At 35.8% G+C, this 13,841-nt stretch overlaps 1 protein-coding gene across 8 annotated transcripts in view; it reads left to right on the forward strand.

The window, feature by feature from the left end:
• The window catches only part of CACNA2D1 (calcium voltage-gated channel auxiliary subunit alpha2delta 1), a 495,580-nt gene extending 490,068 nt beyond the window's left edge, over positions 1-5,512 (forward strand). For all 8 annotated transcript variants that reach the window (XM_040472796.1, XM_040472797.1, XM_040472798.1 and 5 more), the window contains one exon: positions 1,407-5,512. In XM_040472796.1, the coding sequence (XP_040328730.1) occupies positions 1,407-1,523 (117 nt within the window). In that variant the 3' untranslated portion in view covers positions 1,524-5,512. The remainder of the gene's footprint in view (positions 1-1,406) is intronic.
• Positions 5,513-13,841: the final 8,329 nt, after the last annotated feature.

Genomic DNA, 13,841 nt, shown 5'->3' on the forward strand with positions numbered 1-13,841 from the left:
AATACAATGAGGACCAAGAATTGATCATTATTTTATGTTTTGCCTTATATTTAGTTGATTATGAAAAATAAATTTTTCATAATATATTTTGTTTCTTTTAGACATCTCTTTAACAAACAGAAAAAGCATTCTGCCTGAAAATGCAACTCATAGAAATTTTATTTATTGGGTGGCGAGCACTGTATTAAACCCTAGTGAGGAAAACAAGCCAAACCAGCTCAGAGTCTCTGTGAAATTATTCTGAACATTTTACTCAGTTCTTTACTCACATAGCCTATTCTTTTGATTATTGGAAGATGCACCTTGGCATAGTGAAGGCTGTAAGAAAAAAAAATCATATCTAATTACTTTCCTAAACATCTTTTTTTTTTAATTTATTTATTTTGAGAGGAGAAAGAATGCAGGCATGCGGGGGATGGCAGAAAGAATGGGACAAAGAGAATCCCAAGCAAGCTCCATGCTGTGGAGGGGGGTCTCGCTCCCACCAACCATGAGATCATGACCTGAGTTGAAACCAAGAGTCAGATGCTTAACTGACTGAACCATCCAGGCACCCCTCTCCTAATCATCTTTTATGAAATTCAATAATTAAAGGGAATTAAGGATGTAGAAAAAGTTACAGAATACAGAACCTAGGAATAAAAAATAAAGGATAATTTTTCCAATAGTAGGGAACTTAATGACTTCATGAGCCATCACTAGACCATGGGGCATGCAGATGTCAATTGCTGGTATTTCATGGTTCTGTAAACTAGACAAGCATCTCTTGCTAGCTTAGCTCTTTATTTTGAATATGTTCTTAGAGTGTCCTTTCAGGTGTTGTTCAAATACATTATTATTTTTAATTTTGGTGAAGGTCCCGATGCTACCTGTGCAGTATGGTATGTTCACCTTTGAAATTGGATATAAGGGATATGGAAAATAGAGAAGTGTGTTTCTTAAATTGATCTTACCTGTCCCAAACTTTGCCTTATTGAGCCTCATTGCTAAAATCATAATTCTTGGGAATTATAAAATCTGCTAGTAAATTTTATTTTTACTTATGTTCATGAATATATAAGAAGAATATCCAGTACTATGGAAGTTTTTGTTTTGTTTTGTTTTTTGTCCTTTTTTTTTTTTTTTGCAACTAGTATATTACTCTAAACAGCGTTTTTTGTTAATGTGTTTTCTTTCTTAATCATCAGAATCTGCAACTCAAAATGTAAGGCATTCTTGAAACAGTACTAGAGAAATTGCTTTATTCAGAACGTTGAACTATAAAGTTTAGGGTAATGTAATTTATTCAGATTCAAACTAAAGCACTTTTGTAAGGTGAGTTCAGAAGTGGACTATACGTGGGTGCTCCCAAAGATTCATACTGAGTATTTCCTCAGGATTTTTCTTTTTCCTTTTCTTTCCAACAGGAGGATTATACTGACTGTGGTGGTGTTTCTGGATTGAATCCCTCCCTGTGGTCCATCATTGGCGTCCAGTTTGTACTACTTTGGCTTTTATCTGGCAGCAGACACTGCCAGTTGTGACCTTCTAAAACTAAATCTGCATAATTAAACTCCAGACCCCGCCAAAACATGAGCCCTTGGTCGCGTTAAAATAGGGTCAACTGTGGAATCAGCAGAACTAGCTGGGCCCATACCATGGCATAAATGTAAGGCGCAGACTCATATGACACCCACTGGCTGCATGTCAGGGTATCAGATCCTTGAACTTGTGTGAATGCTGCATCATCTATGTATAACATCAAAGCAAAATTTTATACATGCTCTATTGGAAGATTTGAGAGTTTGTCGTTGCATTGTTGGTGATTACATGTAAAAGGGCTCCCCATACTGTTTATGAATCATACAAATTGTCTTGACCTTGACATGGAATTTTGACCTGCTGCAATTCTCGTTCTTTTACCAAGAAAATCTCTAGAGGAAAAAATGGAGTTATTTTTGCCTTCACGTATTCTTCTGTTAAAAATTATTTCCTGCTTTGAGTAATGGTTATTGAAAAAAAAACAAAACAAAACAGAGAGATTGGTGTAATCTGTTGAAATAATGGCTAATTTTCTACAAAAAAAAATTTGCCATAAATAAAATGCCTTATGAAGAATGGCTTCTCTGCCAAAAATATAACACAAATGATGACCAATTAAGTTTAGCTGAGAGAATGAATTGGTGTTTGAAAATAATAACTAAGAAACTATTAAACTAAAGGTGCTTGAAGGTGCAATTTGAATATGTTACCTATTTCCTCATAAATGTAAGCCCTTAATAAATGCTTCGATGTAATGTTTCTTTTGTTCACAGTAAAGTTATGTAGTGCTAGCCAGATATTTCAAAAAGCTCTAAGAGAAACTTGTTGGGGGGAGGGGAAAACGTTTTTTCTTGTGATAAATGAACTTTGGTTACCAAGGGTATTTTGCATGATGCTGCTGCTACTTTAACTTTTGGTTTTTGTTTTTCTCTTACTGTAGAGTATAGTCCTTTGAAAAGTTAACTGAGTGACATTATTGTTATGTAAGACTCTGAACCTTGCAGTGGAATGCACTTAAGTCATCTTTACAAATGTCGTTCAATTACTCTGAATATACTGTGCAATGTCAATGCCTAATGATTGGGTTAGGGAAATGGTGAAATGGGAATTAATGGATTTTATACAGACTCGTGCTTTTGCCTGAAAACCTATGTACAGATATTTTAAGTACATAAATCAGATTTGACACATTTATTTTTTGAAGAGTACATATATGTTCTCAATGAAGATTCATACTAGGTTTCCTCTTTGTTCGTTTGAATAGTAGCACATAAAATCCAAACATTTCTGCTGCTGCTGCTTTTGTCCCTCCATTTTAAGCGGTATGATCACTTGACCAAAATTTCCATGCAGTTTGCTGAGGGTTTTATAACAATCTGAACAAATAGGAAACCTTGAATCTGTACGTATACACATGAATACTTGATTGTGAATAATCAAAATTGTTTTTATACAGCCTCATTGGTGAAAATGATTAGTATAGTAAATCAGATATTTCATTATAGAGTAATATGGTAGATTATTATTTATGCTTTTCAAAATAATTTTCAAGAGTCAACAGTGTTTGAAGAAAGGGTAAAAACAATGAATGTGTAATTCTAGTTAAAGTGAGCAATTCTGCCGAAGGCTAGAAGTGTGCAGATATTTTTTATGGCAAGATGCATTTGTTCTTATTTTGAACATGCCAAATTCTGGTGTGTGTATATGCTGGAAATTTTCTTATATGTCATTTTTAAGTCAAAATCTTATTAACATTATCCAGCATGCTTTAATATGCTCTGCATATCAAAGACATAACCACGTCTTTAGCATAGCTTAAAAGACATTTGTTTTGTTTTTAGCTTTGCATACATTTGTCATTCCCTCTCACCACCAGTATACCCTAGGTACCATTTGTGTATATTTCCTTATTTAAACTATTTTTTATTTATAAATGGGGGGGGCGGGAATGGAATCACTTTGCCAGCTATTGTTCTAGGAGTTGACATCAGTTACCATTTCTATCTCATTGTTGTGATTTTGTAGTCTCATTTGTAACTGGTATTGACATTTTAGAAAACACCAAAGTGATTTAAAAAAATACGGAACTTCTCACTCTAGTAACACTATGTTTAAATCATGTTGTTTGTTAATTAAATATTTAAAACTTCTTGTTAACTTTTGCTAGACTATTTTAGGTCATGAAAGTGTTGGGAAGGGGATATCAAAATATCAAATTATGTTAGTTCGTGTGTATATATGATGCACATTAAAACAACTGAATTGCTTCCAGCATACAACAAACTACCTTAAAATTATCCTTCAAATCTATTAAATATGTTTTCATGGCTAATGTCACTGAAATAGTATGTTTTCATCAACTGCATTATTGTTGCCTCCATCACAGTTAACCTTGGCATCTCTTGGCAGGGTCCTATTGATTCCATTTGCCATCAAAATATATTTACGTGCACGAGTCTTGCTATGAGCCTTTTTTTTTGTTGTTATAAAACAAACCTATATTATGAGACCCACATACATGGTGATAAATTGGGTAAGAACGTGCTTTCTGACTAAAAATTGTTCTTATGCCTAATACTGGCCTTCATAAGTTTAGCATTTTTTCAAAGACAGTAACACTCATTCCATCACACTGTTGTATTTAATTTAGGATTTTTCTGTGAGTTCTAATTGTCGACCAGAACTTAAATAGCCTGTTATAAATACTGGTTTTCAAAGACTAAACAATATAAGAGATCAAGAAAAAAAGCTTTTAGACTCTTAGGTTTATTTAATTTTGGCTCTACTCATCCAGTTTCATGTAGTTTGCCATTAGAACAAAATCAAAATAAGTCTTACATTGGTGTTGAGTAACAGGAATGATTTTTGCATTAATGGTTTCTTTATATTTTCTTCATTTGAACAACCAGCATTACTGCCAAACACCAATCGTGGTCCATATTTGTAACAGGTTTTTAACATGACATAGTTAGCAAGTTTGATTGAAGAGATTTCTAGGTCCTGGGCCTATAAGATTTTAGTATGATCTTTTTTCATGTTTCTAATGCTTGAGGCGTTACTGCTTAACTTGGAAAAACAACAAAACAGTGTTGCTGCCATTTGTAAGTTTTCCTATAATATTCCTTTTATTAACTTTAAAACTGGCCTTACTGGGTTCAAATAGGCAGTATCCCTTTTAAGTGACCTTTGCAACCCAAGTGTTACTTGCTTATTTGATGCTCTCTTCTATTTTACATCTCATTTTAATCTTTCTCTCCACCAAAGCTTAAATTCTATGTCTTAATTTAAAACTCTAAACTATTCCATTGATTGTTAGCTGACACTAAGAAATCTAGAGGTAGACAGCTTGACCTTGTGAAACAAAACGGACATTGTGACTTTTTTAAGTGTAGAATAGAATGAGTTCACGTGCCCACAGCTGAAAATATCTCATCGTTATCTAGAACTTGGTTGTTTTCCCATTAGCCGAATGTTAATATTGCTAATATTCCGTGTACCTTTCTGTAAACAGCAAATCAATACAACATAAGTATCGAGTGTTGAATAAATTCCAGAATTTCAAAGACTCAGATAACGCTTACCAATAGTTTCATCTACCTTACTTCTAGTTCATAAATTAACTCAAAGAAATTCCACGGAGACTAATGGGATACTGTCTTGTATAGATGCCGGTTGAGTTTACCGCGTGGCCTGACAAAGCTGTCTTTTTTGTTGTGCTGTATGATTGTTGGATCGTGCGTTTAGGATACTTTTATTGAAACGCTCAGTGTGCATCCATGCGAAAGGCCAATTGGCTCTGTGAACAAAAGATCTTTTCTCCCCTTTATTATGTTCTCTTGACACTTTTGTGGAAATTAACTAGCCTGATAAAACACATTTTGTAAAAATTTGTATAATACTGTTATAAAAATATTTATAATCCCAGAAAATGTTGTGTTAAATCTTGTGCAAAAACAGTATATTCAGAATAAAAGTTTATCATTTAAAGTCACCACAGTTTGGATTAATTATATAACGTCCAGCTGAAAGAGACACAAGTCTTTGTCCTAAATGTATTTTCATCAAGCCTTCCTGTGGGGAGCATGCAAGATAATGAAAATAAAACTTGGATTAGCAACATGCTTTTCCTATCACAAACCTCTCACAAACAAATGTGCTTGCAAGTCCTTTACCTAGCCGTGACCCTTTTCCTATCGTTTTTGCCATCATCAAGGCCTGTGGGAAGGTAATAGTTCAGACTTTGGGCTTCAATTGTAAAAAAAAAAAAAAAAAAGTTTCCTTGGGGGGGAAAACCATTTGAAAGAAACAAAGTTAGAATATCTGAAATGTGCCTATGTTTTATACATATGACTTTTAAATATTTCTCCTAGCAAACAGCAGCTGAAATAGTGAAGGCTAGTGTAAAGAATTAAAAAAAAACAAACATACCCGTACACTTCTTTCACATTTATACCAGTTTACCACGTCCCCTCATATGCTCACCTCATAAATTAATGAGCCCCAAACTGTGTGGAATCTAGTGTAAAGTAAGCCTGCTTTTCTTTCTGGGGAGTCTCTTAAGAGAGAAAACTTAGTATGCATGGGAGGAATGCCGTATGTTGAGCACCAACGATGGTCATTACTGGAAAACCTGACCTCTAGTTTCTGATCAAGGCATTTTAACAGGAAAAAGCCTACATGAAAGTGTAAGGTGGATAACATTTGTTTTTTGAACATCTGGCTTTATTTTGTACCAATTTATCTCCTCAATCAATCCTCTTACTCCCCAGAGACACCCTCATTTCCTCTATCAATCATCTCGAACCCCTCTCCACCTCTTCCCTTGGGACCTTGCTTCATCAATTCTCCTTTCTCAAGCATATTCAGTCTCCCCTTTCTGCAGGCTTCCTTCTCTCTGCTGGCAAACACATTCAGAACGCCTCTATTTAAACCAGACACAAAAATTAGACATCCACTGTTATCCCTTACCCCGATTACTTCCCAGAGTTGTAAACCTAGGATTAAAATATCCCTTTGCACATCCACAGACACATACTGACAGTCTCTTCTGGAAGGTAACTCAACTGACCCTCAGTCGTCAACCTGGCCTCAGAATTTTAGATGTGAAAGGCTCATCTCTGACCTTTAGTTTGGGGCTACCACTGGAAAAATTTAGGTACCAGTATGAGGTCCCAACAAATTCAAGGTACTGGGTATTTCTTAATGCTTAAAGTGTTTATATGTTAAAGGACAGTTATTCATGGAGCATGTATGTCATTTTCTATAAACTAAAATAAATCAACAGTGCTGTCTCTTTAATGTATTTTTTAAATGGACTGTACTTTTTCAGATAAATATATTCAAGAAGGAAATTTATTATTACTGCCATAACTGGAAAACTGCTATAATTTGCCAAAATTAGTAGTTAAGGCCACAAGTTCATATCTATTATAATGAAAAGAAATCCATAAAATCACTCAGCACATACCACTGTCAAATGTGCTAGATTTAACATAGAACTTCTTCCACACATTTATTATAGTGATAGACTAGGCAGTTTTTGAATTTCTGCCACTAAGGTTTTAAAGTGTAAACCTAGACTCAAACAGCAGATTATAAATTATACTTAATACATTAAAAAACATTTTTACCAAAAGCATGCTCTTAAAATTTCTAAGTTTGAGATTTTTTTAGGTTCATAATTTTTTTTCAAAATGCTTTACCATAATTATCATAGATTTTGAGTATCTCAGGATCCTAATGTATCTTTAAATGTTTATCTAACATTTTCAGTGATATAACAACAATTTATGTACCTAGATCTGAGTAAGATTGCCAATTTCTTATACCGGGAAGGATTGCCTTTTTTCAGGTAGTCTCTCTAATTGCTTAGTTTAAGACAAAAGGAACTTGTATGAAATTATGAATAGTTGATGATAACTATTGTAAAAAGCAAAATGGTTAACCAACTAATATCACTTGTCATTTCTTGTGCTCCGTTCCCTTATTATTTTTTTTAATTTTTTTAAGTTTATTTATTTTGGGAGATAGAGAGTGTGCATACGCACATGCACAGAGGAGGCAGGAGGGGAAGAGAGAGAGTGAGAGAAAATCCCAAGGAGATGGCATTATCAGTGCAGAGCCCGTCCCAGCTTTCAAACTCACAAACTGTGAGACCATAACCGGAGCTGAAATCAAGAGTTGGTTAATCCATCAGTTGCTAAACAAACTTAGCCCCGCCCCCCAATCCCTTTTTAAATTTCAAAATTATACTGATCTGGGTACCTGGGTGGCCCAATTAAGTGTCTGACTTTGGCTCAGGTCATGATCTCATGGTTTGTGGATTCGAGCCCGACATCAGGCTCTGTGCTGACAGCTCAGAGCCTGGAGCCTGCTTCAGGTTTTGTCTCTCCCGCTGTCTCTGCCCACCCCCTGCTCATGCTCTGTCTCTTTCTCTCAAGAAAAAAAAAAAATTAAAAATTAAAAACACACAAAATTGTACTGATCCGTAAAATTCCTATTTCTGGTAACTACTGCCCTAGTCCTTATCTTGAAGGCAGTAGAGACAACTACTGACTGCAATCTGTTGCTTAATTTGGATTCTGACTTTACCACTTACTAGCTTTGGAACCATGCAGGAATTACATACTGTTTCCAAACCTCAGTTTCCTCATCTATAAACTGGAATAACAGTAACTACATTTTAGGGTTGCCATGATAACTATCATGATATAATATGATATAATGATACAATAATTACCATAAAGCACTTAGTGTAAGGGCCACCATTGAGTGAGCACTCAACAATGCTATCCATTAGTATTATGAATTGTTATCACCATCATCGTCCTGATTTCCATAATCATCATTCAGTGCTGGAGCTTTTGAGACCCTAATTATCTTCATGATTTGCCATTTAAAACGTTACTTGGTTTTTATGCACTGAAGTGTGAGAAATAGAACCATATGCAGATGAAAAAAACTAAAGAAAAACAGACCCTTCTCTTGAACTACTGGCTGGGAATATTGAAACCTTAGTAAGCATTTACAATAGCACGAGGTAAGTGCCATGATATAAGAAATACGTGGTACTATGGGAACTGACAGTACGATAACCCGGCGAGAATGAGCTGGCCAGAGAAGCCTACAATGATTTGAGCTGAGGCAAAGGTAGCTCATCCACAGAGCAAAGTGCGTGAATGCTGACAGGTGCACTCAAGGAACTGGACCCAGCTGGATATGCGATCAGGATGGCTTAAGGGGTGGGCGATGAGTAACCAGAGATGAAGTGGAAGATGAGGCTGTGGAGATAAAGGGCCAGAGATCAGAATCTTCCCTAGATCATATGCTGGGGGGTGGGATTAGAAAACTGGAAGCTGCTGGCAACTTTTAGGCAGAGAACAGTATGATCAGATTTGCATTTCGGAAAAACCACTCTGGATGAAATGTGGTTTCTTAGAAGAACATCTATCAAAGGAGCCCGATCGAGACTATTTTCAAGATGAGAAATTTGTTGATTAGCATGGGAAGCTCAAGTAGACGGAATTTAGAAACATTTTAGAAGGAAATAAAAGAGAGAAGGAAGCGAACCATAAGATAGTCTTAACAATAGACACCAATATGAAGATTGATGGAGGGACGTGGGTGGGGAATGGGCGGGATAAATGATGGGTGTTTAGGATGGCACTTGTTATGATGAGCACTGGGTGTTGGATGTAAGTGATGAATCACTAAATTCTACTCCTGAAACTAGTATTACATTATATGTTAACTAACTAGAATTTAAATTAAAAAAATGGAGGGGAAAAAAAAAAGAAATATTTAGAAGGGAAAAAGGAAAGAACATAATGATTCATGTGTTGTTTTACTGAAATAAAGGACAAAATTTAGAATTTTGTTTCTGAAGTTTAATTGTGGGAAGTTACACAATCCCCCAAGTTTGGGGAACATTGGAGGGGTACTAGGGGCAGGTTTGAGATAGGGTAAGTCCGAGGAAAAATGAGAGACTGTACTTAAGTATTAAGTTAATATTGTAAGAAATATTGTAAAGGAGCATCTGTACATGCTGACAATGCAAAGAGAATATAGCATCTCTGCCACCCAACAATATATACACCAAGATAATGATTCTCACCCCTGAATCACTTAAAAACTCTCAATGGCGGTTGTCTTGACCTGTTTTTTATTGGGTTTAAACACTTTGATAACCCAGAAATGACGCTAGTTCAGAATTTCAGGTGTTTTCACTGTGCAGCCAGAATTATGTAACTGGGGGCATGTTAGACTACAGGTGTGACAATTCTGATGTGGGTAATTTCTGAATTATACCTTATGAAACCCTATTTAGATGCAAGTCATTCATTCCAATTAAAAAAAAAACCTCCTTTTTTGAACACGTATTTGAAGCACACCCTACTATCTTAGCTCAATTGCAATCTTTGGAAGCTTTACTTTTTAGTGTTTGATTTTTCTCTTTGGATCCAGATTATATAGCTGCACATAGCCGACAATCAAGAAAGTTCTCATTGACTCTGATTGATAATCAGGACCCACTAATAACAATTCCTACTATAGGAGGTTCTGTTCCTTTTAAGTCATATTAATGGTAACAAATGTCTCATAGAGTTGAACTATAGATTTTCTATAAATAGTATTAGAGAACTTTGCCAATCAGGTTCATTCTTTTGGCAAGTAATACTGCAAGCTAGAAAACAGAAAAGGAAATTACACTACTTGAAAATCTGGTTTCTGTATATAATGGCTGTTCCTTACTAAAAAGCTAATAAAACCTTTAAAAAAACTCGAATGATGAGGATTTCTGCTTGATTTCAGACTGCCTATCCATCTTCATCCACAGAATCTCAAAAAAAAAAAAAAATCTGACAAGGGTGCCTGGGTGGCTCAGTCAGTTAAGCGTCTGACTCTTGATCCTGTCTCAGGTCATCATGTCACGGTTTGTGAGTTTGAGCTGCGCATCAAGCTCTGTACTGATGGCATGGAGACTGCTTGGGATTCGGTTTCTCCTTCTCCCTGCCCCTCCCCTGCTTGTGCATGCATGCTCTCTCTCTCCCTGTCTCTCAAAATAAATAAATAAACTAAAAAAAAAATTTCTGACTGAGGCAAGACACCATGAGATACATTGTAGAGATTCCAGGCTGTAGTCAGACTGCCTGGGTACACATCCTAGCTCTCCAGTTAGAGCATGTAATATCCTATCTCTTTCTCTTCCTTGTCAGTCCAATTTAAACTACTGATTCGTCAAATATTTGTATATAAACACAATGCTAACAGTTACTATGTTACTATCTAATAGTTGATCACCCCTCTATATCTTACCTGAGAAACTCAGTAATTCTGATGTCGATGATTTCAGGTTTAGAAAAACTTGGCATCAATGAAGGGTTGCTGGAGGGAAGGGCTAAATGGATGATGGGTATTTAGGAGGTCACCTGTGATGAGCACTGGGTGCTTTGTAAGTGATGAGTCACTAAATTCTAATCTGGAAACTAACATTGCATTACATGTTAACTAACTAGAATTTAAATAAAACGTGAAACATTAAAAAAAAAAAGGAGAAAGTAAAATAAAAAGAAAAAAATTAGCATTAAGAAGATTCCTAAGGTGTGAGGAATATTGCCAGAACTTCAAATTAGTTATTGTGCTGGGTACTACGAATACAGTGAGGACAATGATGTGAAACACAAACACAACACAAACTGTAGGAGAGCACGAGAGAATTCATTTAAAAAAAAATCATGTAAATAAACATATTACTAACTCTAAAAAACACTTCACAGTCCAAGACCTTGGTAATACAGAAGCCATGGCAAAGGGGAGAGCAGGGCCTAATGGAAACTGCACTGGGTTTAAATGGAAGATCCAAACGGTCTTCAGTGTCTTCATCCAAATCTCAGAAACAATTAGACAAACTAATATCCCTGATAAATATAGATGCAAAAGCTCCTAAAGTATTAGCAAACCAAACTTAAGATATTAAAAGGAGTATACACGGGGTGTACCTGGTGCTCAGTCAGATGAGCATCTGACTCTTGATCTCAGCTCAGGTCATGATCTCATGGTTTGTGAGATCGAGCCCTGCCTGGTGTTCTGCACTGACAGCCCGGAGCCCACTTGGGATCCACTCTCTCCACCCCTCACCCACTTGTGTGCTCTCTCTCTACCAAATAAAAAGAAATAACAAGAAAAAAGAAAAAAAAATCAAATGATTATACACCACAACCGAGTGGGATTTATCCCTGAGATGCAAGAATGCTTCAACATACCAAGTCAATGAAGATAATACATCATGTTAATAAAATGAAAGATAAAGCTCATATAATCATCTCAATAGATGCAGAAAAGGCAATGGACAAAATGCAACGTATTCCATGATAAAAACCTTGAAGTAATGGGTATAGAAGGAACAACCTCAACATTGTACAAGCCATAAATTACAAACCCACAGCTAATATTATACTCAATGCAGAAAAATGGAAAGGTTTTACTCCTAAGATGAGTAACAGGACAGGATGTCCCCTCTCAGTATAGAACTAGAAATTCTAGCCAGAGCAATTAAGCAAGATAAAGAAAAAAATGCTATCAGAATTGGAAGATGTAAAAATATCTCTATTTTCAGATGATATGATTTTGTACACAGAAAATCCCAGCGACTCCACAAAAACTGTTGCAATTAATCCATGATTTTGGTAAAGTTGCAGGATATAAAATTAACGTATAGAATTCATTGCATCTCTATACACTAATAGTGAGACATCTAACAGTGAAATTAAGTAAACTATTCCATTCATAATAGCATCAAAACCAATAAAATACCCAGTAAAAACTTTCACCAAGGAAGTGAAATTTCTGCACAACAAAAACTACCAGACTTTGCTTAAAGAAACTAAAGACACACCAAAAATGGAAAGACATACTGTGTTCAAGGATCAAAAGAATGCCGTTAAAATGTTCACAGTACCCAAAGCCTTCTATAGATTCAATACAATCCCCATCAAAATAACAATAGCATCCTTCACATAAATAGAAATGATAAACAATGCTAAATTTTGTATGAAACCACCAAAGATCTCACATTGCTAAAACAATCCTGAGGAAAAGAATAGGGTAGGATGTATCACACTTCCTAATTTTAGACTCAATTACAAAAACAGTATGGTACTGGTGCAAAAACAGACACGTAGACCAATAGAACATAGAGAAACTGGAATTAAGTCCACACATGTATAGTCAACTAATATTCAACAAGGGAGCCAAGACCACCTCATAGGGTAAAGATCTTCTTCTCAAAGAATGATATTGGGAAAACTGGACAAATACTAGCAGAAAAATGAAATTAGACACCTATCTTACACTACCCACAGAAATTAACTTGAAGCCAATCAAAGAGTTAAATATATCACCTGGTACCAAAAATTTATTGAATAAAATTTAGGAAGAACGATCCTCACTATTGGTCTCAACAATGATTTGTTAGATATAACAATAAAAGCACAAACAAAAGCAGAGATGAACAAATGAAACCCTATCAAACTTAAAACCCTTTGTATGGCAAGGGAATAATAAAATGAAGTCAGCCTACTGAATGGGGAAAATTTTTGCAAATTATATATCAGATAAGGAGTTAATATTCAAAATATATAAAGAACTCAGACAATTCAATAGCAATCAATCAATCAGTGCAATTTTTAAATATGATTTTAAAATGGGCAGAGAAACTAAATAGACACTTTTCCAAAGACAACATCCAAATGGCCAACAGGTACATGAAAAGATGCTTGGCATCACTTATTATTAGGGAAATGCAAATCAAAAATCACAGTGAGATACCTTACACCTTTTAGAATGGCTATTATCAAAAAAGCAGTAGGTAAGTGTTGGCAAGGAAATGGAGAAAAGGGAACCCTTGTGCACTGTTAGTGGAATGTAAATTGGTGCAGCCACTCTGAAAAATATGGAGGTTCCTCAAAATATTAAAAACATCTTCCATATGACCTAGCAGTTCCATTTCTGGGTAGATACCCAAAAGAAATAAAGACAGGACATTTAAGAGGTATATGCACTCCCATATTTCCCATAGTATTATTCATAATAACCAAGATATGGAAAAAAACCTGTTTCCATCAGTGGATGAGTCAAGAAGTATTATATACAGGGGCGCCTGGGTGGCGCAGTCGGTTAAGCATCCGACTTCAGCCAGGTCACGATCTCGCGCTCCATGAGTTCGAGCCCCGCGTCGGGCTCTGGGCTGATGGCTCGGAGCCTGGAGCCTGTTTCCGATTCTGTGTCTCCCTCTCTCTCTGCCCCTCCCCCGTTCATGCTCT

Source organism: Herpailurus yagouaroundi, unplaced genomic scaffold (genome assembly GCF_014898765.1).
Source record: "Herpailurus yagouaroundi ecotype Mexico unplaced genomic scaffold, PumYag 100, whole genome shotgun sequence".
Taxonomy (NCBI): domain Eukaryota; kingdom Metazoa; phylum Chordata; class Mammalia; order Carnivora; family Felidae; genus Herpailurus; species Herpailurus yagouaroundi.